Source organism: Carassius auratus, chromosome 50, assembly GCF_003368295.1.
Source record: "Carassius auratus strain Wakin chromosome 50, ASM336829v1, whole genome shotgun sequence".
NCBI lineage: Eukaryota > Metazoa > Chordata > Actinopteri > Cypriniformes > Cyprinidae > Carassius > Carassius auratus.
The window spans coordinates 6,400,530-6,427,572 of NC_039292.1; the positions used below are offsets into that span (position 1 = coordinate 6,400,530).

Sequence of the window (27,043 nt, forward strand, 5' to 3'; positions counted from 1 at the left end):
GCATATTAAAATGATTTCTGAAGGATCATATGTGACACTAAAGACTATAGTAATGACTGCTGAAAATTCAGCTTTGCATCAGGAATAAATTATATTTTAAAATATATTTAAATAAAGAAGTCATTTTAATTTGTAATATACAATATTAATTTTTTTGATTTTATTTTAGATCAAATGCCCCATTGGTGAGCATAAGAGACTTCTTTCAAAAATACACAAACTTCATACTTTTGAATGATACAGTCTTTAACACTTTTTTGTTGTTTACTTGCTTTTGTATTTTTCTTAAATAATAAATTAAAAAACACAACAAGATTTCCTCAGAAATATACAGTTTATTTACAAATACAATTGCATTTGCATAGAAATTTTAAATTCCAAAATAAAAATACATAGTAAACAGATTTATCATAGGCATCTATAGCTGAAAATTTTATCTGAATTAAAAACCTTCCAATGTGATTAAACAGTGCATGGGAGTGCATGTACAGTTCTCTCTCCACCTTCAATACCACGACTTAGGTGCCCTTGAGCAAGGCATTGAACCCCCAACTGCTCCCCGGGCGCCGCAGCATAAATGGCTGCCCACTGCTCCGGGTGTGTGCTCACAGTGTGTGTGTGTGTGTGTGTGTTCACTACTCTGTGTGTGTGCACTTCGGATGGGTTAAATGCAGAGCACAAATTCTGAGTATGGGTCACCATACTTGGCTGAATGTCACTTCACTTCACTCACTTCACTTCAAAAGTAAACAGATAAATACCGTATTTTCGGGACTATAAGTCGCAATTTTTCATAGTTGGTCTGGTCCTGCGACTTATAGTCAGGTGCGACTTATTTATCAAAATTAATTTGACATGAGCCGAGAGAAATGAACCAAGAGAAAACATTACTGTCTACAGCCACGAGAGGGCTCTCTATGCTGCTCAGTGCTTCTGTAGTCTATACTGAAGACATAGAGCGCCCTCTCGCGGCTGGAGACGGTAATGTTTTCTCTTGGTTCTTGGTTCTAAATAAATGCGACTTATAGTCCAGTGCGACTTGTATATGTTTTTTCCTCATCATGACGTATTTTTGGACTGATGCGACTTCTACTCAGGTGTGACTTATAGTCCAAAAAATACGGTATATTGCTCTGTTGACTTGCCTCATTTGAAAGCATTCTCCCATGACATGGGATCTGTCCAGGATGGTGTCACAGTTACAAAATAATCAAAAATCATTACAGTGTCCATTGCATTTTATTAGTTTCATTGTGCCACAGAATCACGGTATGAAGAAAAGCTCTATTCAAATGTCCTTCCATGTCTTTGGCTGAAACGCCCAAACAGTTATGCAATCTCATTGGCTTGGAAGGAGCAGGAAGGTAGGCAATGCCCCTAAGGCACATCAAAGATAATTTTTACTTAAATATCATATTATTATGTATATTTCGTCTTAAGCATTAATTATGCTCATAATGACTGTATGAAACAGTTACATGTGGTCACAGCTTTTCTAGGATATTTCCCAGAATTCCAACATCATTGAACCAGAGTCAAAACAAAGGCAGGAGTTAAAACGAGCAGGAAACAGCACAAAAGTGTCGGACGAGTGAACAAATCTGCCGTAAGAATGGTTAAGAGATCAGCCGAGGATGTTGTCGCTCTCCTGACGCCTGGTCAGATGCAACAGTTCGTCACACCGGATGGAAGGCTTGCGCCGGATAGATCGACATTGATGACGACAGAGGATTTCTACAGACCCATCACCCTATGACAGATATCGACAGCTGGCAACCCTCACCGGCAGGAGAGGCCCGTGCACCCCGCTTCACGCCCTCACCTTGAGCTCAAAGTGCTTAATGTCTCCATGTGTTAGTCAGGAGAACCAAAACCAAGCTTCAGTCCTCAATAACTTAATATCTCACTGGATATGTAACATATTACTCGAGGAGCAGCTACTTTTGACGTCCTCCGGATCAGGATATTAATAAGTCGATTGGCAAAAAACACCTCGAAAGTGGGCGAGATGAGAAAGGAAAGAAAAACCACCAGAGCAGAATGAAACAAGCGGAGCACAGTTCGGAAAGACAGCTCGGGCTCGGGCAAAGCGATGATCCGTAAGCGGCTGCAGCATCAACACTGAGAACAGTTAAAGACTTTCCTGAGTTTTCAATAGCACACGTGGCCACCGAAAGGACCTACTTCTGCTAGCCTTCAGCTTTTTAACACTACGACTAAGAATTCATTTCCACTCGCACCTTCACACATCGTCCCCCAGTCTAAACATCTCTTTATTTTACATGAAAACTGAGTTTGATATTGCTGTGCTTCTAATAAAAGACAGATTTCATCCAACGTTTGATTCGTCAGTACATTCATACATAGTATATAAATAGTTATAAAGCTTGACAATCTGTCATTCTGTTTTTTTTTCAGGATCCCCCAGCCCCCCTACCCCACCCCCACCCCCTTGTCTAAAAACTGAGGGTGACGACGATGATGATGATGGTGAACCTAAGGCAATAATAGCTGGTCCTGACACTGAACCTAACCCAGTGCTAAAGGGAGAATGCAAAAGAGAGAGCCTTATGGGGGATTTTGATTTGGTCATTGTGGCATAAAAAAAAAAGGTCTTCTAAAACGTCTGCTCAGGGATGACTGTTTTAAAGGGGTGGTCCCAGAATCTGGTGGTGATCCCAAAACCTGGAAAAAATACAGAGTGAACAGAAGGCTTTAAAAAGCAGACAAAACGAAAACAGTGCAAACAACAGGTTAAATCTAATGAATAAATAAAATTCAACATTTTTGTAAAATATTTTCATATTCAATTTATAAATTAAATTATTTTTTAATATGAACCTTTTTTAAATGTCATAGCCCTGAAGACAGACATATATATATATATATATATATATATATATATATATATATATATATACACACACACACACAATTTTAATACAAATACATTTTTTTTAATTATTATTTCAATCAATAATATTACATTATATATATTTAATATTAACAATAAAATAATAGATTTTTATATTAATTGAATTAATAACATTAACTTAACATTAAATGAACTTTTTTATTTATAAAATGTAAACATTGTATATTGTAATACAATGTTTTATTTTAACTATTTAACAACCCCCCCCACCCCCCCACCCCAAGTAATAAACTCTTTAAATGATTTTTTTCTATACAACAATGTATTTTCTAAGTGCACAGTAAATAATTATTATTTAAAATGTATACATATTTAAAAATAATGATACAAGTAATAAAGAAAGAATCTCCGATCTCATGTCCTCACCTGCCCTTTGGTGTTCAAAGTGGTGTTTGACGTGGTACGCTTTCAGCCCGTACAAGTAGGAGCCCTTCCGTGGCGAGCCGTAGTGCAGGTAGTAGTGGATCATGTCGTAGACCACGTATCCACACAGACCCCCGACGAACAGGGACAACCCCAGACCCTCAGAGAACAGCTGCATGAGTGTCAGGTAAAAAGCACCAATGACGATGGCGGCCAGACTCGGGGGAAACACCAGACGAGAGCCGTCAAACGGAGACTGAGGGGTAAGGAAAGAGTTAGGTAGAAGTTCGTCAATATCTAATGAATTATGTACATTCATCTTCTCGATTAATTATTCATGAATCTCAAGTATGAACAAAATCACACACACCTTGTGGTGCTGACCATGCAACAGGAAGTGCAGTGTGATAAGGTAATAATTGTGGGCGGGTGGACGCATGTGGAAGACGAAGCGATGGATGCAGTACTCCATGAACGACCACAGGAACATGCCAAGCATGAAAATTAACGGAAAACTGTACTTGTGGACCAGAATAGAGTAGTCTGAAAAGAAAATTTGCAAAATAGTAATCCACCGATCTATGATCCTCCACTAAGATCATTAACTTACTTAACTGTGTCACTTATTTCAGAAGGGTTTTTCTGCCCATGTTGTTAATGTTAACTAAAACTATTAAAAATGTTTTTGGTAATTGGAATAAAGGTAAAAAAAAAAAAAAATGAAATAAATATCAGATGCAAAAACCTTAACTTAAACTAAATAATAAATTTTGCCTCGGCAACTAACTGAAATAATTAGGTTTAAAAATAAAACAAACAGAAATCTGTATTAAATTAAAGCTATGTAGAAAAAAATATATACATATAAAAAAAGCTACCGTAAACAATTCTTAAAAAGCTGCAATTCAAAATATTCATAAATACTATAATAGTTTATAAATACTAGTAAAGTAAAAATAACTAAGTTAATCAACTAAGAATGTCTTAAAACACACTTTTCACACACACCTGATGTAATAAACAGTCTTGTCCTCTCTTGTGCCAGAAACGAATAGCAGTACCAGCTCAGATAGATCACCAAAGGCATCCATACAATTGGCACCATGTACCTGCAAAAACACACACATAACAAAGCTCAAGTACCCCCCACACACAACACTATTACTTATGTAGAATGTTTAACTCAACAAACACACGCAGGAAATCATGTAATGTGATTTCTCTTACCAGTAAGTCTTTGTGTTGGCCTCGAAAAAGTCGTTCTCGAACAGCCTGATCGGTCTGTCCACAGGCTGATGGACCCACGTGTCATATTTCTCTCCGAGGTATCCCACCTGCCAGGCCAGGGGCTTCCTCCAGTCTACCAGATCCTGTGTGGACAACGGAAAAAAAACTAATTATTATTTTACATTTAATAAATATTTTTATAATAATACTTCTAATATTAATAAATATGATCTATAACCGATAATATTATTTATATGCTATTAAAGTATTTTGAATTACTTGTATATTTTTAGTTTTTAATTGTTTCAACAAATCACACAAAAAATTCACTTCATACTAACGACGTCATGTAAGTTAAATTTCCATCTTATCAAATATTCTGTTCATTTTCCTGCCATTATGTAAAAGTTAACCGAGTTCAGGAAGTACTGCGCACCGGGAATGTTGGCTATCAATGATGTTAGTTTGCTAAATCATTTGACTTCCTTGTTTATGGTGCAAACTTTGACCAGATGCTTTCCCTACGTCCACTAGCCTTTCCCTACGTTCTCCGTTAGGGGGCAGTATAACAATAAAAAAGGCCTTGACCTCAAGGTGGACTTAACCTGAGGCAACAGACTCCTGTCTATGCATGGCTCTGTGCGTGTAATTTATGAAACCACAAACTGACAATCATAAGCATATTAACACCTCTCCAGAGTCACGATGTAGGCCTATGCAAATTATGCCTGAACGACATTGCAAGTCAATTACATTATCTGGTGGGCCAATAAAAAAAAGCTTCATCATTATAGCTCTGATTTATTCAGTGTTATTTTGAATTATTATTGCTTGATGGAATACGAAGAACAGCTTAACTGTAACCACCCACTTGACTTGTTTTCTGGAATGAGGAGGAAGACAGAACAATGTATTCAGGTTAAATTCTAGAAAATGTCTGTCACATCATTAATAGAGTGACGTGTTAGGGTGAATGAATGGCTTTCGCTTTACAGCAACGCTGGAATGAATGAGAGTGCGGCAATAAACTGGTGCCGAGACCACATTCCTGCTCTAATGTACCCAGAAATCTGGTCTGGACTGGCTTACGAGTTTCATTACGTCGTTTATTACGGTGTTGGTTGTTATGCCTAAGCCTGATGCACAGGTTATGTTATGATGTTATGTGTAACACAGAGTAAGAATGACAGAGTTAGAACAATTCACAAGCAAATCTAAATATGAAAAGTGGGTGGGCCATATTTTTACTGTACATTTTTTTATTTTTTTAATAGAATAATTATTATAATTTATATAGTTATAATAAAATATAATATTATTTTTATTTTAAATATATTTATACACACAAAATACTTTTAACAAATATTAAATATTTTAACAAATATATATTAATTTACAAATTCTGTCATATATAATGGAAAATTATATTTTAAAAAAAGTAAAACATTTTCTAAATAAACGTGAAGTAATAATGCATTATTACAAATTTTATATTAAGAATTTAATAATAATTTCTACATATTAAAAATAACTTCATTCTGACTTCCTCGTTTATAAATACATATTTATTAATTCTCTTTCTTTAAGCTAAGTCAAATTTCTTTTTTTCTTTTCTAAATTACTAGTAAATAAGGAAACACTTCTCCGACTCCACGCATGCACATATTTATTACTAGAAGTGGTAATGAATGGTACAGCGCGGCTCGGGGTCAGTGTTCTCTAAATCAATGACCCCATCTGTCAAATTCCCAAAACAATCGATGCTTGTGAAAGACTTGTATGCCTCTGATAGAGGACACGGGACATTCACACGCACAAAGAGAGTGAGAGGAGTGTATACACAAGCATTTCTCGCATATCTTTTCAGTCTCAGGAAAGCACTAAACTATTTTCGCTTCATCCAGCTTTTGGCATCATTCAACCACGAGAAAATGAAGTCTTAAGGAAATAAGTCTTAAAAGAGAATCGCTGTGCAAGAAAGACAGAGCAACAGAAAGTCACCTGCTCTCTGTGTTTCGCTGTCAATTCAAGCAAAAAGAGGAATGGTTGCTTGTGGTTTCCTGTCATATGAACTAAAGCTTCACTTCCAGATGTCAAACAAAGTGTTGAATGTGCGATACAGCGATTAAATGGCTGTTCTGGGTTAAATGCAAACTCAGCTCAATCATCAGCATCTGTGGCATGTTGTTGATTACCACAGAAAAAGCCATTTTAAGCCTATGAATGTGTAAAACTATGTTTTCGTAATGTCTTCAGGAAATAATATACATTTAAACTGGTTTATCGTTAGGTCTATCGCACATCGATCAGATGCGTTTCTCATGGGCCTTTTCACAATTCACACAGGACGTGTAGCACTACAGTGCAAAATATTAACTTAGCTACAACTAAAACGCTAGATAAGCTAGTTGACCTCACTAATCAGATAGATGGCTAATCTAACATCCCGTCTCATCCTTATTTGTGCCAAAGAAACATGCTCAGAAATGCACTTGAAACGGAAGTCTATCGTGCAGTCTTTGTATGATTGTAATAATAATTGTATTTGTTTGACAAACCGGGAGAAAGCATTTTTTGTGACTTAACTTCCAGCTTTTATTTTAATAAGGAATATGTCTGTAACATCAGTGTGTTTTACTTTCGCATACCGTCTCTTCATCGACTTTGCTGCACTTATTGACGGCCGAAATTTCTTCTTCTTCTTCTTCTTCTTCTGTGGTGCTTTCAGGGATCCTTTTCCTCCGTCTCAGAGTCTAGGAGAGAAGAACAGGAACGGTTCAGAAAAAACTTGATCCTCATGATCATATTTGATGAGATGACATTCATCCGTGTTCAGTGTGTGTCAGCATTTGTTATGAATTTGTTTGTATATTTGATCCATGGCCTGATTTGAGATATGAATCTGTATGACATCATGAGGAAATACCGAGCTGCAGTAAATAACATCTGACTGGTCATGTGACCCTAACATGAGGTGACCTGCTTTGTGTAAAAAAAAACCATTTAAAGCCATCTTTTTTTCTTTTTTTTTTATGTAAAAAAGTATTGAAATGTATTTTAATTAGGAAAAAATTTAGTAGATTTGTAATGTTAATAATATGTAACCTACTCTTATTAAATTTGATCATTATTACTGATATTTCACTTGAATAAGTATTTGAAAAACTCGCAATATTTACATAGAAATACTTAAAGCCATTTAATTTGTCAACAAATATACCAAAAATGTAAATGTGCGCTCAATTAAACAAATATCAACATCAACATTCTAAAATATTTCTGGATAAAGCCGAAAAAATGAAGTTCTGTAAAGTCAGATCAGCTGTTGTACAAAAACCTAAATCAATCAAATAAATCCTAACAAAAACAAAGCACTAAATACTTTCAATAAAATCAATCAAATCTAACAATAGAAATTCCAACAATATGGTGCAGACAATTGTGATCATAAATGACAAATAAGCTACACCTAGCCTCATCATCATCATCATACCACCACACAAAGTACACAACGCCTTATTCACATGATACACACATCACTGCACACATTACGTCATCCCTCATCCCGCAGGACGGAAGTGGTTCTCTTTTCTCCATAGGATCACACTCACACTCAAACACACCCTTCACAGATGGCTAGTAAGGTGTGAAAGGTAAGAATTAAACCATACCATTCTAAAGTTAAAGAGGTGATTAACCCTGGCTCCCTTCACACTTCCATACACTCTGCCACAGAACAGTGTCAGAAGAACCTTAACAAGTTACAGGATGACGGTTGTATGGTTGATGTTTACGCATGCCTGAGGCCCCTGAGTTATTTAAACAGCGCAAACTTAGAGGTTAACATGGTTTTGAATGAGATTTATGCAATTGTATCCAGACCTGCATGCAATTTCAGTACAATACATTTCAACAAAATTCAAACATACATTAAAGACATGCATAACGGTCTGTAGATTTCCCATTTCTTCCATTTCAGATCACTGAATCATACATGAACTGACTTTAGCTGAAAGATTACACTGTTATTTTCTTCTTGCACCATTGAAAAACAATTTTCCTGTTTGACTCTGTAATGCCGCTTTGACACAACCAGTATTGTATAAAGTGCTATATAAATAAAGGTGGCTTGACTTCACTTGATTTCTTGCGTTCTTTTATAAAACGCTACCTAGTGACATTTTCGTAAGTCGCACTCTTGTGAATATACGTATAATAATTCACTCTTATGAATTCTTATGAAATATCATCAATGAGTGTCAACTACACATGGGAAAACCACTTGTGTTTTAAAAAGAAAAAACTGTGGTCTGGAAAATCTCCATCAATGATGTCACTTTTTAAAGGGGCGGGAACTTTGATAGAATGATCGTGTCATTTCATGTGCTTGACAACTTTTTTTCCCCCAGTGCATATATGTTTATTTTATTGGTAGTCTTGTCTTGCAATGTCATCTGGCTATTTCCACTGTACAAAACATCAAGTGAACTGGTGCAGTTAAAAGAATATTAACATTTAATGTGCTAATGCAAGTAATGATATTTGTATTAGAACAGAATCGTCAATAAGTGAGTGTGTAAATAGTTTACATGAGCTTCAGTTTGGGTTTTGCTGAAGACCAAGCAACTATTGGTAACCTGACCACATGCTCCATCTTGTTTTTTTCATTGTGTTCCTTCTCTTTTTCTCTCATTGAGTCTTTTACCCACTTCCCATAATCTGTTTCTGCGTATCACTTACAAAATCATAATTTTTCCTGCACCACTTCCACTGAATCAGTTAGATACAATGAAATAGAATTTATTATAGTAGGACCCCTTCCACCCTTCACTATAACTAATAAACTTGAAAAATAGCTAAATAATATATCATGTATGTCATGTATTTCTATACATTGAAATAAGTCTCTTATGCTCACCATTGATCAAATAAATTCGAAGTGAATTGATAGGGGACTACAAAAACATAATTCTGTAAGAAACGATAAAAACTGCAACAAACTAAGCCATATTCGTTTTGTGGTGAACGGATCAGACCTTTAAAAAGCAAACGAGCCTGGCCAGATATTCCAAACATCATACACAAATGCAAACCCATCTTTCGGTGCACTTTTGTTGACACTGACATCAGCTAAAGCTTACTCAGAGTCGGTCCGTGTTATCGGCACACTCAAGATAACATCCACTGTAACGTTTGACTTACAATAATTTAAATAACACATTCAACAATTTATAAAAAAAGGAAATATAGCACCACATCGAGTGGTCATTTCGATGTTTTGCACCTAGCACGCACTATACCTACGTGACTTTTGGGGTGTTTCACTGTTTACAATGAGTCACACCAATCATTAGCTTAGAAATACACACAAACCAAGATCAGAAAGAGGATAGGGGAATTAACACTTAAAAGAGTCAACTTCATTGGTTGTTAGTGACACTAATTCAACAGACCTGGAGAATGCAAATATCTAAAATCCCATTTTAGGTGAATTTTTAACACCCTGAAGAAACAATTCACTCACGAGCACAAATGCACACACGAATTAACACAAAACTAGAGCCTAGGACAAAACAAAAGGGATTGCATCTAGAAACAAACAGTTGTCGTTATAGATACAGTCACTTTCAGAACACTGCAGTCACTGAAAACCTGCACGACAGGCCTTTCGCACAATAAAGAACAGATTAAACAGCAGAGGTTCAATCTGACATGTACTCGCATGTTGACATCTTGATTACATGCTTTCAAGTGAACAATTCGCAGCCAAGTACCAAACCTAGAAACAGATAAAATGAAAATACTATCTAGTCTTGATAAACTCCATGACTCAGAAATAGTCTTGTAGTGTGTGTGTGTGTGTGTGTGTGTGTGTGTGTGTGTGTGCATGCAGCAAATGTGATCCAAGATGTGTTCTGCCCTTTCGTTGAGGTGAACAAAGGTGCTGAAGTGTGAACTGGCTAGTGATATGAGACGTGACCGTTCAGTCATGTGTTTTCACTTGGAAGGTTATTTGGCCAGCTTTGGGAGCTTCTTGCGATGGATGCCTACAGCCTAAAAGCTTAGGAAAATCAGGTGAAGAAGTCTTTAGGAAAAGCACGGCGAGATGCAGTTTAGTAAAGTACAAAAGTCCTTTAAAGTAAGGCAAAATAATGTGCAGTTATATCAGGATTAAAAGAAAGGAAATTAGTTGGAAACTGGAAAAGCTTGGGAAGGGTAAGGCCAATTGGAGTCTAGTTACAAACATAAGAGACTGGGAATATAGTTATAACAAGTTGCAAATCTTCCAAAGAGACAGTAGCTGCAGAGTTGGTTAAGGTTTAATCGTCCCGTAATTCAGGCGGCTTTTTGGGGGTCTTTCAGAGTTCGAGTTTGAGCACAACAGAACTGTGAAGGAAAGATTGTGTCTAGATATTAAACCTCATTCTACGAAACTCTGCTTCCAATGATAAGGTTGCTATTGGACATATCCGTGTACTTGTATTATTTCACTCAACATCATAATCTTAGGTTGAAATGTATATGAACTTTAGGGAAAGTGCTTTATTTTATAAACATTGAAAAATATATATTTTTTATATTTTACTTGTTAGTTCATTGTATGCAGCGGTGAATGAATGAATTGTAAGCTTCACAGTTTTCACTGAGCAAGCATGAAGATCATAAAGTTTAACTGGACAGAATGTTAGATTGTGTCTAATCGTGTGAATATGGCTTGTGGTTAAGTTCATGTACCTGGAAATGTTTTTCGAATGATCCACAGTCAGTAGATTTGTTCAACCTAATTTAGGTCACATAGCCACAGAGATGTATTGTTGTCCTAAGAGACAGTGGAGGACATATTTAGTCAGACCACTTTATGTGTACCACAAAACCATAACACGAAGACTCCCCTCACAATGGAAATTTTAAAAGAAAAAAAAACAACAAAAAATAATAATTCACCGCAAAACTAACCCACTTACTATTTCCATTTCATTTCCATTTTTGTGGTCTATGCCTTTGTTATATTCCTTTACAGTTAATTAAACCTAAACAAATATGCAATCAAATCAAGCATACATGATCTTATGTCTCTCTGTACCATACCACATTAAATCATTTAACCTTGTAAAAGGATGCTTATTTACAGAAGAGAGGCTTTCCAATTGTTCTCAGTGGCCATTGAGAGAATAAAGTAAATCTGGACGAGAATAGTAATCCTTTATTGTGGTCTAGAAAGTCTAGAAAGCACAAATGTACAGCATGTTCCTTATTGGTGTGAGAGAAAAAAAAAATTTTTAGCATTCAGCAAAAAGCACGGTGTGATTAGGAGTGAAGCTCTGCATGAAGTCCAACAGAGTGGAATGTATGAAAATACAGCCACAAGTCATTACACCTAGACGACATCATTTTCCAGTGCGGTATGCAAATATCTATTAGACTAAAGCTACGACAGCTGCGCTGGCAGACAAAAAATCAAGTGTCAGTGTAGTTTACATAGAGATGTAAATAATATTGAATGAACAAGGTGTGAAAAGTGTTCAGGGTTATCCCATTGCGGTAGTCAGGATACCCTAAATTTGGACTTGGCAGACCTTGGAGCATGATTTCTTTTAAAGACAATTAATCCAGATACATCAGGCCATCTGGATTCCAGGGAAGCAGGCAGATCCTGATAGATTTTGTGTTGGTAATAGTCATCAACGAGATTTACAGTGGCGAAATGCAGAACGTTTGTGTTTGGTAAGATGAGGGCAAGAAGGAGGCCAGCACTGTAGAGGTTCTGGGAAACTGAATAACAGGGACACACATACATACAGAAAGAAATGTGAGAACAAAAGCATGGAGGACAGAGCAAGAGAGCTCAGGCTGGTACAATCCAAACAGAGCTGGCAGTGTGTCGAATGGTGTTGGGGTGGCGATAAGTGTACAGTTGGGGGTTGATAGCCTCGGACACATACACTCAAAAGGCCTAACAGAACCCTAATTAGCTTAACTCAGTTGATGGTGATGGTGGGCAGTGCTCTTCACAATTTGCTCAAACCCACCACATTCCCCAGATAAAGATGTGGGAACAATTGCAGCCACATACCAACTAGTGGAAAACACATCCCTATTGTTCTTGGTAAGAGAACATGAACAAAATGCAGACATTCAAAATCAGTTCAGCATTAACAAAGGTGCAGAAAGAGAGCATATTTGGTCATCTTTTATGCAAGCACAGATAGTAGTTTGGATATTTCCAACCAAGCCATTGCTTATCTAATGTTTGTAGAACGAGATGTTTGTTTAAAGGTACAATTTATAAGATATTTGCATTAAAATACCAAAAACCACTAGGCTGGTGTTATATATTTTGTCCAGCTGATTACTAACAATGCCTCTAATGTTTTCAACTACTTGTAAATCATGAGAAAATTCCCATTCTAAACAGTGACACGGGCAGTGCAGTCGCCTGTCGATGACGTTAGTTACCCTTTGTTACCGTCTTTGCTGACGTAGAAAGCACATGACAACATTGTCGTGGACAAATGCGGAAGTAGTGTCTAGCGTCCAGCAAACCACTAGTTTGCTTGAAGTAGATCCTTATTTACTTTTTCTTGCACGTTTTATGGTGGATTGTGTTACTTATTTATGGATGACCGTCTGCCGCTGGTTCTGTCGACAAGAACAGCTCCCATAAACGTAAGCGTACAGGCCAATCAAACGACCCAAGAAGAGTTTGGGACAAGAGGAGAGAAAGAGTGAGGATTAATATCAGTGTAGCATTTTGGAGAGATGGAGAGAGCTTCGCGACAAACTTCAACTAGAAAGAGATGCCAGTCTCGCTTGTTTCAATCGACAGGTGAGTTGTTTTGATTCGTATCTTTACAGAAAACGTATGCGATTATAACGATCAACAAGATTAGTGTTATGGGACATACACGCGAAATGTGGGGCATCGCGTCTCTAGATGCGAGGACGCGTCTGATCCATAGTCTGATCGCATCTTTGCATTGATTTTGTATGTAATCTACTTGCGCAAATCGTTGAACTCGCGTTTGAAAATTATGATATCAAACACAACATTTATAAAACTTTACCTCATCCGTTAAATCAATGATTTATCTTTCCATCTGATTGATGGCCATCAGCGGTTGGGTAGAAGACAACAAATCCCATCATTCCATACTCATGGCAGGTCCTACAACCTGTACCTTTAAGTATCATTGGCTGGCCAAGCATGTGGTCTTGCCGAAAAGGGGTTTCCAGTAGGGTAAAAGTACTATGGTAATTGACTTATATCAGTGGTATATCAGTCCTCGCGCCCCACTGCTCTTCACATTTCATTTTAGCGCTTCAGATGTTTGTTCTATTCGAAAGTAAGTGCCCTGCGAAGTGGACATCACAGGATATTCCGCCATGATTCCAGTTCGAAGCAAACGTATATGTTCCAATCAAAGTGCATTGAAGTGTGCGAGAAATTAATTTAAATTGTATTTATTTACAGAGGTATATGATGTCACAGTTGTCCATGTGTAAAGACGCTGCGCAGCACAAATCAGTGAAGGAATGTTCCGAAGTAAGGTAAACTTAAACAATGAACAATGGGAACACAGTTCATGAATGGAGCTTCTTTCCAATGAGCTGATTATCTGAATCAGGTGTGTTAACAAAGAGAGATGTGCAAAATATGCAGAGCAGTGGGGCACAAGGACTGGAATTGAGAACAGCTGACTTATATTATTGGGGTCTATGTAGGCCAGTGGCAATGACCTGCAGAGTTTAGCTCCAACCTAAATTAAGAACACCTCAGGTATCAGAATTACTAAGAAGTTCCATGCAAGTGTGCTGTGGCAGACTGGAGCTAAACTATTGGCCCTTCTGAAGCAGGATTAAACAACCCTGATTTAGATTGATTGTTGATCTGCAAAACAAAACAAAAAAACAAAAAAAACTTAAGAATCATTCATTCATCTCAGCTGGTCATCAAACACAAATCATCAAACTGGATCCCTGAAGAATCTTGATGAAACGTTATCAGGCATCATTCTAGAAGTTCTTACAAAATGAGTGATAAAGTCAGTGGTTCTTTGGAATCAAAAATGATGCTAAATAAAAAAAACTATGCGGCATTAACTCGACTATTTCAACAATGGTAGGTGCAAGAGGGTTACATGACCCATGAGGGTTCTTCCAAGTCAATAATTAACCATTATCCAATGGGTGCCAGGATACACAATTGGACAGACTGATCCTGATAAGAGGCAGCAACTGATGGACTGCTCCAAGCTGTCGGAAACATCAGCCATGGTGGCACTGATTTGGGGCAGATGTAAAACATTTGGCTTGTGTTATTCAGAGCAACACTTATGGAAATTCGCAGGCAGACATCCCTCCTCCACCTGTCCAATTCCCAAATCCACATATCTCTCTAAACACACTAGTTGTAAAAACTGTAGAAGGATTTTCTTATTCTCCATGTAGGATGTTTAGGTTTTATTAGTGAGTGACATGACATTCACCCAAGTATGGTGACCCAACTCAGAATTTGTGCTCTGCATTTAGCCCATCCAAAGTGCACACACACAAACCATGAACACACACCTGGAGCAGTGGGCAACCATTTATGCTGCGGCGCCCAGGGAGCAGTTGGGGGTTCGGTGCCTTGCTCAAGGGCACCTCAGTCATGGTATTGCCGGCCCAAGATTCAAACCCACATCCCTAGCATAGTAGTCAAACTCTTTAACCACTAGACCACGACTTCCCCCCAAATGTCAAGCACGGTTAAGAGAAGCAATTCGCAATGTGGGCAAGCATGGGAGAGTCATCTAATACAAGCAAAAAAGACTGCACTATAAAAAATGCTGGGTTAAAAACTACCAATGCTGGGGGGTTTTGGCAACCCAGTGCTGGGTAAATGTTGGACAGAACACATGCTGGGTTATTTTGACCCAGCTGGTTGGGTTAAATGTTTTATAGTAAAATATAAGACAAATTGAACTTATTTGGGTGAATAAAGTTTACAATGTTACATTTAAACTTGTTTAACAAGAATTTAAAAAAAAAAAATAATTAAAATTAATATTTTAATTCAAGTGTATTCAACCGTTCTTTGTAATCCCTTTTCAGCAAAATAGTGCTGATTCTAGTGCCGGTGTGTCGCTGAAATCTGAGCTGGTGATGGGTTGCTGTTCTGTGGGGGAACTGTGAACCTCAGACTGCTGGCTCGCATTTCACTCATTACTGAAACATGCCATAACTGACTTCATAACCTACCCATAAACAAACAATACTGAGATTAAATAACATATTCTAACATCCAAATAAATAAAATGCAGTATTTTAACAAATAAATCTATTTATGTTATGCAAGGCAGGATGCGTTGGGTAGGGGTTTTCATCATGCGCAACAACAGTTGCAGACGCATTTCGCTGACTGACATCTCATCCCTGTATGTTGTGTTGCATAAAATAATAAGATTTACAGCACAGTTAAGATATTAAAGATTAAATAAAACTTATACAAATCTTTATTTCACTGAAGAAGTGCACCAGTTCGGCGGCACTGAGAAGCACTCTTTCCTGAGGACACAAAAGCCCACACTCTGCCTGTAACTCAACAGCTGGGTTGAAGTAAGGTTGTTTTGTCAGAGGGAGGGGGAGGGGTGTATCGTTCCAGTGGTCAGTGAGATTGACCCAGCCACTAATTCAATGGCTGGGTGACTAAATCTACCCAGCACTGGAAAAACAACCCAACATATGACCCAACAAGCTCAAACCAGCAGTTGGGTAGAAAAAATAACCCAGCATTTTTTTAGAATGTGGCTTCTTGTTCAACATATGTAAATGACTAAGCAAAAGTATGTTAACGCAAATGTACTGAGGGAAGGTTGCTGAATGCATCACTGTTCTAAGATTATGAACCATCTTTCTGCATGCATGTTAAATAACAAGCCTGTTTGTTGTGTGTCACTCTTGAACATTAACTGACAAGTGTGTCCTTGTTGGTGCTCTGTTTTCCAGTTCTGCCATGTGGTTGAAAAAATTATTTTGACTTGTCTCTCCTTTTTTTTTTTTCTTTAAAGGCAAACCTGAGTTTACTTACTTATGCATTATTTGAACTAAAGTAATCTTCTGGATTTACTACTATATTGTAAGTTTTTTGTTATGACGATCAACAATATGGCACAAATGCTGTTAACCGCAGCTTAACATGTAATGTCATAAACACAGAATATTCCTTTAATGTTTTGAATGAGTTATCTGTAACTTAAGCATTGCATTCAAATCAATGCCTCTTTCTTAATGCTCTCCTCTTAATCATCGTTCCACAGCTGTTTTTTGTTTTGTTTTTGCTTTACTTTGCTCATGACTCGTGCCGAAACTGATCTCAGACCTGTTGTTCTGGAATTTAAAGTGGTAGGCAGGGTTGATTTCCATTCACCATTACCATAAACAGGGATGTTGTTGGTTGGTAAACTGCATCAGCCAGAGAACTGGTGGAACCTGCTGGGCCAGATACTTGGAGTCCTCCGAAGCATTTTCTCGCTCTTTTTCTCTTTTCCTTCATTCCTTTCCTCAATCGTCAAGCCAAATTTAACATCAATGAGCAGTTTCATTATCTTGTGGTTTGCAGATTTGAGACAGATTAGATATCTGGGCAAGTGTGTATAGTCAGACAAAGGTTGTTGTGAATTTTCAGCATGATATGACATGAAACCTATCAATTTCAATTCTAATCTAAGAATAAATTTAATTTTAAACCAGTAAAAGTTGCATAGTGCAAAGGGTAAAAAACAAAACCTTTTTTTTCCCATTTTGAGATTATTTGTGTGATTTTGAGTTCGGTCAAGCCTTTATGAATGTCAAAATACTGGGACTTTGGTACAAAGTTAATTGATAAAAAGGTGTAACAATACCACTCTTTTCCACAGTTTCGGTAATGTTTAGAAACAACACCAAAAAAATATGACCGTTTACCTAATTTGTATCTAATGCCTGCAATTAGTTTGTAATATTTTATTATACAAAAATAAAAAATATTTATATTTAAATATTTTTGAAAATCTTCAAAAGCATTTGTCACTTCATTCTCAATCTGTTCATATTACATTAATATTGATAATACACAAATGTGTTCATTCACATTCTGTGATATCGGTTTCAAAAATGAGAAATTCTGATACCAGTGACTACTGTAAATGTGGTATAGTGATGCATGCCTGTAGTTTAAAGTTTAATCCTCATCAAATATTCCCCAAGCAGGCAAACAAGGGTCAACTTCTCCATCAAAGAGGAACATCTCAGCTTCAGGTTCTCTACAATAAAAAACTTTCTGATGCAGGTATCTTTTGAGATAAGAAGAGCTCTGTAAAATCTGAAAGGCAGTGACACATGCATTTGAAAACATAGGGGACAGGGGTAACACACATCATACTGGACACAGTTTTCCCATTTTGACGTGTCTCCTCCATTTGTATCTCTTTTGAAGACTTTGACAAGCTGACCAATCCAGGTTCTTCTCTACTGGCCGAAACTGTTCAAAACTGAATCAGCGCACTGTCAACCACCTTTCAAATACCAAAGTTACAAAAGCACCCAAGTCATAATGAGACTTCACAAAAGATCATTTGAGTTCTAAGAAAGACACCACCTGATTGTTTTAAATATAACCTTCTCTGGTTAAACTTGTTTTGCCAAGTATCTTTGAGAGCCTTTCTGACACACTGTTTTGATTTCAAGCTGAGATCTAGCAGATGCAATGGAGTTCAAACAGAAGATCGTCATACGGATGAAGATACAGGTGATTCATATGATTAAAAAATTACAATGTTACATACAACAACATAATCAATGTGTAGGTTGGCCTTGCTGAACTTCTATGGTGTCTGCTTGGAAACAATACACCCTTTTACTTTGCGAAGCCACAAATCGGATAGGATTTATAAGAATCGCACTCATTCAGTTCGCACAATGATTCTCTATGCATTGTATTATAAGCAGTTCAATTGGTTGCATCGAAACCATGTGTGTGACTCATGGGAGTGTCAGTGTGAAATCTGACACAGTCAAGCAACGGTGCAAGAGTTTCCTATCGGAGTACATTTTCCTCTTTTACGTTATGGAAAATAATTGGTTGGTCCTTAAAACCAACCTTAGCCATATTGTGCATTTTGCTACATTAACCATTGAGAGCTTTTCCGGGTCCCAGGGTTCCATCCAGAGCCATGGCAACAAGTGTCTCCTGTGACGCCAGGCTCATATGAGTTTTGTAGCATGCTCCTCTCCTGGGGACCGTCCAGTAGCTTGATGCAATTAATGAGCGAGCAAATCTTAGTTACCTTAGGGACCGATGTTGGCCGAACCATCTGCATATAATCTATCAGTGACCTACATTATAATCCATCAGTGGGAACTTTTAAGCATCTTGTACAATCATACCTTTGGCTCCCAAATGCCTTGTGTTCCCAAGGTGTAATTCACCAGTCTAACACAGTCTCCTTGGGGAAAGACAATGGGGTGTTACAAAGCGAAAAGGTTTGATGACACTGGAGAACTAAGTACTGCGGTCGTCTCTGTCAGCATAGCAGCCGGTAGTAAACACTTCTCCCACCAGAGGATACCTGTTCATCCTATAGTCTTGTGGTTATAGGCATACTTAGATTATAGCATTAACTAAACTGATTCAGTATGAGGTTTCATCACGAACATGAGACAATGTTATGAAAGGAATTTCAGTGAATTTTAACTTTATTGAGCATTCACAACCAAGTGGCCCTTGGTGAGGGTTGGCATGGCATGCTACTTTGTGGCTGAAGCCATGGAAAACAAAAAGGCTATTGAAGGAGAAATTAGATAATATCCGCAGAGAGAATGCATTCCAGAGATCAATGCCTCTGCCTTACACGTTCTTATTAAAAATTAACTGGCAACTAAACCAATTCAAACTGACTTGGTGAGATGTTTACCAAATGTTTCCAATGGACTAGAAAAAATACAGCCTAAAATTGTATTTCTATTATATTAATATGTTTTGTATTGAGACATATTTTTAAATATATTAAATGGAACAATTTCAGACCAGAGTTTGTGGTCAATCACGGAGGAAAACTAGCCGGAAAATACAGCAGGTGGTTGGATGAAACATAAGAGGCCTTAGTGACATCAGTTGAATTGGCCAATAATTGGTAGCATAAGCCAATATTAGATCAATTTCATTTACTGTATCAAATTTTTATTTTGGATATTTAATTGTAAAAAATAAAAGAAAGAAGCATGCACATTTACATTTTAAAACCTTTTCCATTCTCTAGAACTTATTTAGTCTTAAACATACTGTTTTAATACTGTTAAATGTTATCTTTAGCTAACCTCAAAATGAATATGCATTTTTTTCACACCGTACAATATAATGTTGTGATGCCTAAATTTATGTTTAGCATTTTTAATAATTGATTTTATTATTTCATTTGTAATATATTCAGACAAAATATCAAATATAATCAATATAATATTGAAATATCCAATATCCAATCTGAAGTCATACATTCAGATGTGCATGTGTCAGAGCATTTGGGAGTGGGAATGTGGGTGTTACTTGAGATGGCACCACTACATGCTGCAAAAACATCTGAGTGATGTAAATAAAGGTGCTAAAGAAGCCTTTGTTCTTTCACCTCTGTACAGAGTTATGAACTGACGTGCTGCCATGCTTTACAATACTGAGCATTACGATCTTTCCATTCTAGTTACAAGGAAACTAACAGCCACAAGGCCAGTTGTTTCATAAAGAACAATCAATATATCCATAACCCTAACAGGTGTTTACCTAAACATTCATGCATCACTTCAGTCAGCCATTTATCTCGTTCTCCTCTTTCAAATTCATGCTTGTTCAAGAAGTGGAACCGCCTGATCCCATTTTGTCAACACACCCATAACAAGTCGTTGTCTTGTAATACCCTCACTAGATGCGAGTAGATGGACTACAGCCCTCGCACCTTGTCAACAGGTCCAGCTGGTTTCACGAGCGATCAATAAGAAAGAGGGACAGATGATCCCCCAGATTTCTTGATCATTTGTTTTTGCTGCCTGACTAAGGCCTTTTGAGTTTGTCCTTGCAATGTCATAACCATTAATACTACAAATACTTTCGACCATAAGTTTATAGCAGGTCTAGCCAGATTTTTTCAGAACAAACAGAAATCAATGGACTTACGTTCTCAGGAAGGATCTTGTTTGTAAATGAGTATGTAATAAAAAATGATAAACATAATACAATTTTACTGACCTTTTGAAGATTGTGCTGGTTTAGGGTTATCTTCTCTTTGAAAAATCTTTAACATTTAAGATGCTCTACCATGAAGATCAATCAATGAGTATGTAATGATTCAAACGTGATGTGGAAATGCACAGGGCTTTCTTTTTATTTATTTATTTTTTGTTATGTCTTATCCAGGCTGAATTTATGTGACAGTAAAAAAAATATATATTGTGAACTATTTTTACCATTTAAAATGACTGATTTCCATTTGAATATATTTTCAAATACAATTTATTCCTGTCATGCAAAGCTGAATTTTCAGCATCATAACTCCATTCTTCAGTGTCACATGATCCTTCAGAAATCACTCTAATATTCTGATTGGCTGCTCAAGAAACATTTCTGATTATTATCAATGTTGAAAAGAGTTGTTTTGTTGAAAATGTTGTTAAAACAGATTTTTTTTTATCTTAAATATATGAGTAAATATTCCTTGTAAAAAATCCTTGTTTCTAAAATTTGCTTCTATTTTTGATATTTTGCTATTAAATATCTTACGCACTGAAAGAACTGGGACTGAAAGAAAAACATTTGCTAAAAATAAATCAATAACTAATGGTAATTTTATATTTAAATTTGTATAACATACTCTGATGTCAGATATCAAAGGTCTAAAAATTACAAATAACCATTACAAAAATACACATTTAATCTTTGAGAGAAATGTAGTAGAAATTTTGCATTGAATTAAATATATTAAATAATTAAACATCAACTTTATAAAAGAAAATTATAAGTTTGAAATTTGAAATCATTATGACTCATTAAAAAATAATAATACAATACTTTTTACTACAGCAGTATTTATCACCTGAGGATGTTAAAATGTGCTTGTGAAACTATGTGGAAATATAGATTAGCAATGTCTCAGGCCAAGCTCTTGTGTTGAGTGGTGGAGATTCAAGTCGTCACACTGTTAAAGGATCAGACTGTTTACATTGCAATCATAGCTGCTGAGAGATGTCTTGCTTCAGGACGGCTGACTCAAAGCCTTGAAGTAAAATGCAGAAATTCAAATTGGAACGCATACTAATTTTGTTTTTCAGTGTACACGTTTTCTAACCAATCACAACTCACAACAAAGAACAATGCAACTTCTAATACTCCCTTATTTTATACACATACTGTACATATTTAAAATGGGCCAAGATACAAGCAAATAAGCTTGATTTCAGTCAGTAACTAATATGAAAGTATGAAGTTAGAAACTAATATGAAAGCATGAAGTGACAAGTAATTATAGCATAAAGATACTTTGTATATTAACCCTTTCATGTGACTACTGACAGTACTCTGTGTGTGTTGTGGGTCAAGCCGGAGTATATACCACTGCTTAGACAAGACAGACCGGTTTGATTGTCACACACACACACACACACACACACTCATTTATACCTTCTACATTCTAAAATATCCACCCTTCTTCTGCACTTTGAGCTTGTAGTCAGTACATGCCTCATTTCAAAATGTTCATCACAGGCATAATGGCAATAAAAGCCTGACAATACCTAGCAGTTGTGTTAATATGACTAGATATGTATAAAGCTAACAATAAAATGAAAATAATACATAAAGCTGAAACTGGAAGGTTAGATACCTGGTCCTTCCCCCCGGCTTTTTCCTTGCGGAGTCACAGAGGAGAGGCAAGCAGGGACAGAAGGCATGTCTGTCTGTCTGTCTTTCTATCTATCTATCTATCTATCTATCTATCTATCTATCTATCTATCTATCTATCTATCTATCTATTATTGTCTACTTGCTAGCACGATGCACAAATATCACATCTATCACAAATATCGATGCGTTTCTTATGGATTGGTTTTCCAATCTAATAAAAAAAACCCTGCACAGGTAAAAAACTGAGATAAGAAAACCGAGTTTGGTAATCGTTAATTTAAAAAATCAATTCGGTGACTCCTTTACGTCCTGACGACTTGTGTCATAATGTGTGATATAACGGCGTGGCTCGTGATTTGTTCTAAAATGTGCATATAGAAAGTATGTAGCACATATTACTTATAATTTAATTTTTCTTTAATAGGCTGTATTAATAATAATGTTTATTGTAGTTTTATGAGTCCCAGTTTATTTTGTTTATTCATTAGAACCACCGTTATAAAGTTCATATGATGTTGGATGTTGGATATTCGACAACTATTTTGCTGCAAAAAGTTTCCCTGTATTCTTATTACATACACACACAAGCACTGCTCACTTATATAATAAGCTATTTAAATAAGCTATACTGTTCACAAAATATGTCATTACTATTATAGCCTATTATTGCTACTTATACAATCTTTACATTCTCTTGCAATATCCCCTCGCAATGATATTTGCATTCTTTTGCAAAACCAGTGCTGTGGTTCAGCTCCATACGTTCACAATGGAGTGGTACGTAGAGTTTTATTTTGAACTTGGACTCAAGTATAAAGAAATGCAGTCAGTGTTTAGTTCAAGGCACTGTTTTGGGACATTCTGAAAAACTAAATGTGGCTTAATATACTACAACAGTAACATTGAAAGACCATACTCCGTATTATTACTACACTATTAATATTAATAATGTTACTGTTAATGAAATTCTATTTACAGCCAGGCAGAACAGCCCAGAATATGAACGCAATGCGCTAGTGCACATTTAAGGGTTGTTGATTATGATTTCACCTTTTAACTTTAGTTAAGTGTGTAATGTTGCTGTTAGAGCATAAACAATATTTCCAAAGTTATAACGCTCAAAGTTCGATGCAAAGGGATATATTTTTCTTTTAAAGAAATCGCTGTTTAAGGACTACAAAAAAGGCTGGTAGGGACTACAACATGCTTCTTCCTGGGTTTGTGACATCACCAACCCTGATATTTACATAAACCCTGCCCCCAGGAACATGCAGCTACCCTTAATGGTAACAGGCCATGACATGTCTGGACAACATGCACGTACATGGTCAGTGAATCACAACACACTGGGCCAGCTAACCAATCTGATTTCTGAAGGAGGGGCTTCATGGAATCAGGAACTCAACAGAGTGTTTTGACAAGAAACGAAACAGCGGTGCAGAATAAAGGTAAAATATGTTAAAAGAACACTTTTTTTTTTAATCGCATGAACACACTGTACCCCATAAACACAATCAAGACTTTCAAAAAAGCTAATCAACTACATCTTTAAGCTTTTTCTCCCCCATAGAAAACCATTATAAAGAAAATGCTTAAGGTAGGCTATTAGACAAAGTACATTCATATAAAAAGACCAAATCTGCTATACAGTTTATTAATAAAAGGCCCAGGAAAGCAGATGAGCACTCTTTAAAAGGTTTTGCAAGATTTTTCGCAATTTAAAATTTCAATAACACATTTTGTACTATAGTTTTGTGAATAAAACAAAGCATTTTTTTTAAGGGAACCATTAACAACACAGCATTTAAAGTTCAATTAATTTATGTATTTTCTTTGAAAATCAATAGCATGCCTTGTGCTATAGTTAAACTAAATGTTGTTCTATATTCGAAAAAAATAGTAGGCTATATGTATTTTATACAAATTTATTAGCACATCTGAATCTCAATATCTTTGCTTTTGCATCACTTATGATAGTAAAACCAACTGAAAGCAGATTTTAGGACCTACAGTAGTAACAGAACACACTTGGGATTTAATTTGGGATTTAATTTTATTATAGTTTTTACACAAAATGTAAAACGTATTTTTCTTAATAACATTACTATTACAACTACTTTAATTCTTTCAAATATGTAACATTTGCAATATTTTTACCAGGTGAGATTTAGTATGTGTGTTATGTTTCAAGGCTTTTTTCTCAATAGTTATTGATCTTTTAAAGGGTTTCGAAGCTGAATCTGTGACAAATGTCAAACTTTATATGGAGTTTAGAACAATATAATTTGCATTTACTACATAATAGCCTACTAAAATTAATTTCCGTGACACAGACGCATCAAAAAAAAAGTCTGATTCGTATAAAGCAAGCATGCACTTGAGTCTCAAGCTTGTTTACAGTGCTTTATTATTTCTCGATTCAGTGAATCGGTGACTGAAGGACCGCTCGGATCGATTCAGTTCGAATCATGAACAAACTCCACTGATTTCTTAAAAAGATGCAACTCAGAAGAAGGTTTTGATTTTCATCTTGAATCTGACATAGCTATTTAAAACCTTTACGGACCAAATTTATTTCTTAAAAAACTTTCTGACTCTGTGTGGACTAACAGTTCCTGAAGATTGACGTCTTAAGATATGACCTCACGTAGGCTATTGTAAACTTCCTTAAAATAGTGCGTGTGATTAACTGAGTGACTTTATGTTGCTATTTCGGGAATTACCTCCGTATCTTCATCTATGCTGTTTTTGTCGAGTTCACCAATGTAGTACTGCTCCATCCACCTCCGGGCGTTCTCCGAGTGCCGGTGTGGCGGTCCTTCGATCTCCCGGCTGACGTCCTTGCCAGAGCGGCGGAGGATGAGCGCCTCTCCGCCCGGGTGCATCCGGAGGAACCCCGTCACATCGTAGACGCGCGTCCCTAACAACACCCAGCACGAATCCTTGGTGCAATGTTTGGATACCTCCTTTTCGGAAAAAAAGCGAGGGGACACCAAAGGCGACATTTTATTATTAATTTAGGGGTGTCCACAAGGCGAATAGAGAAGGGTAGGCTCGCAGGTGGGACCCCCACTGACTTTCTCCAGCGCTCGTGGACTACAACTACTGACTTTCGACTTCGAGCCCGAGCACAGTTCATACCAGCCTGCTCATTATGCATCTCATGAATAATTCATGACGTAGTCACTGCTGATCCGAGCACCTGTTGAGCGTGCAAAAATATGTACATGCTGTGTTTGTGTCGTTTTTCTAGTTTATAATTCACACAAAAAGCTCATTTTGAGTTTTATTTTCAAAAAAAGAAATTACACTAATGCCAAAAGTTAACTCTTCACACAACTATCGATGCTTGCTCAGTGTACTTCCTCCTTGTGGGCGTTGTTTGGTGTCATAACCCTGTCGGTGTTTGCACACAGGGCGCGACTCAAACAGGCGCTCAATAGCGTTTTATGGCAAAGTGAGACCTGACTCGATCGGTGAGATTGTTTTAGGTTTTTATTTAACTTAACACGCAAATAACCCGCCTTTGACTAAAAAAAAAAAAAAAAAAAGCACTGCTGGTTTCCCATAGGCTACTGGATTGGTTTTTAAATATCAGGACAGTTTTATAATCAGATTTCTAATTTGCTGTACTTTATAAAGATGGAATATTGAATATAAATGAGTCAGAATGCCTTTTAAATATGGTTGTTTATTTTTTAGGTTTACTTCACCCACGCAAAACACATCCACGAGCCACACCAGTTAAACAAACAAACAGAAATATAAACTAATTAAAAAAGTATTAGTTTATATCAATTATAATCAATCACTGTTTTAAGTATAAAACAGTGATTGATTAATTAATTGATTGATCTACTCAGATTTTATTATTATTATTATTATAGGCTATTATTAAGTAGTAAGCCTATGAATAATCTAAAAATCTTTAATAACCTAGGTTTGCATTTTACCATCAGTAAAGTTACCATATAACACCTAAAATAAAATAATAATAATAATGAAGGAATTTTAACTCTTCCATTGTTGTTGTTTTTTTAGGACATCACAGTTTCGTCTCTGGGTGGCAGTATCGTTAAGTAAATAGGCCTACATTACGCTAAATTGAACGTTTTTACAGAAAAAGCATTATTTAATAGAAAATCTAACATATATTTAATCTAATATTGTATGTAAAGCAATCTTAAATAGTACTAAAATTACCCAAATTATAAATCTAATATATTAGGCTAATAATTGGAATCAGAAATTAAGGTATGGCAATATCAGTAAAGATAGTCAATATACTGTAGATTATGATAAAGGCTGATTTAATAAAAGGAGGAGTTAGGAAACAGGAAGGACATTTAGTGGCTGTTGAAATTTGCACTGGTGGTTACTGAGAGGTGCATTGCAGCTCTATATTTTATGACACTAAACCATATACAAATTTACAGCCTGGGAGAAGATAAAGAGAGGAGTAGAGTTCAGAGAGTTCTGCTCCATATTGCATGACCAAAAATTTACAAAAGTAACACCAAAATATAAAAGAATATCTATTGCAAACTTTTTTCTGTCTATCTATTGAATTTATTTAAGATTATGGTAGGGTAGGAAATATTATCATGATAATC

The 27,043-nt window shown here is 36.3% G+C and overlaps 1 protein-coding gene across 1 annotated transcript; it reads right to left on the minus strand.

Moving 5' to 3' along the window:
* Positions 1 to 1,415: 1,415 nt before the first annotated feature.
* On the minus strand, positions 1,416 to 25,435 carry LOC113066797 (fatty acid 2-hydroxylase-like). Its single transcript, XM_026238834.1, has 7 exons — positions 25,154 to 25,435; positions 7,174 to 7,278; positions 4,526 to 4,668; positions 4,307 to 4,407; positions 3,669 to 3,841; positions 3,302 to 3,554; positions 1,416 to 2,685 (listed from the first exon to the last, which is right to left on the minus strand). The coding sequence occupies exons 1-7, from the start codon at positions 25,433 to 25,435 to the stop codon at positions 2,618 to 2,620; spliced, it is 1,125 nt and encodes a 374-aa protein (XP_026094619.1). The 3' UTR covers positions 1,416 to 2,617.
* Between the last annotated feature and the right edge of the window lie 1,608 nt (positions 25,436 to 27,043).

What these genes read in the sequence shown, in the direction of transcription:
- LOC113066797 (XM_026238834.1), bottom strand. Translation starts at nt 25,435, where the DNA reads ATGTCGCCTTTGGTGTCCCCTCGCTTTTTTTCCGAAAAGGAGGTATCC. An exon ending in GCCAACACAAAGACTTACTG is followed by an intron (nt 4,408 to 4,525) that starts GTAAGAGAAATC and finishes GTGTTTTTGCAG; the next exon opens with GTACATGGTGCCAATTGTAT. An exon ending in TGCATGGTCAGCACCACAAG is followed by an intron (nt 3,555 to 3,668) that starts GTGTGTGTGATT and finishes CTTACCCCTCAG; the next exon opens with TCTCCGTTTGACGGCTCTCG.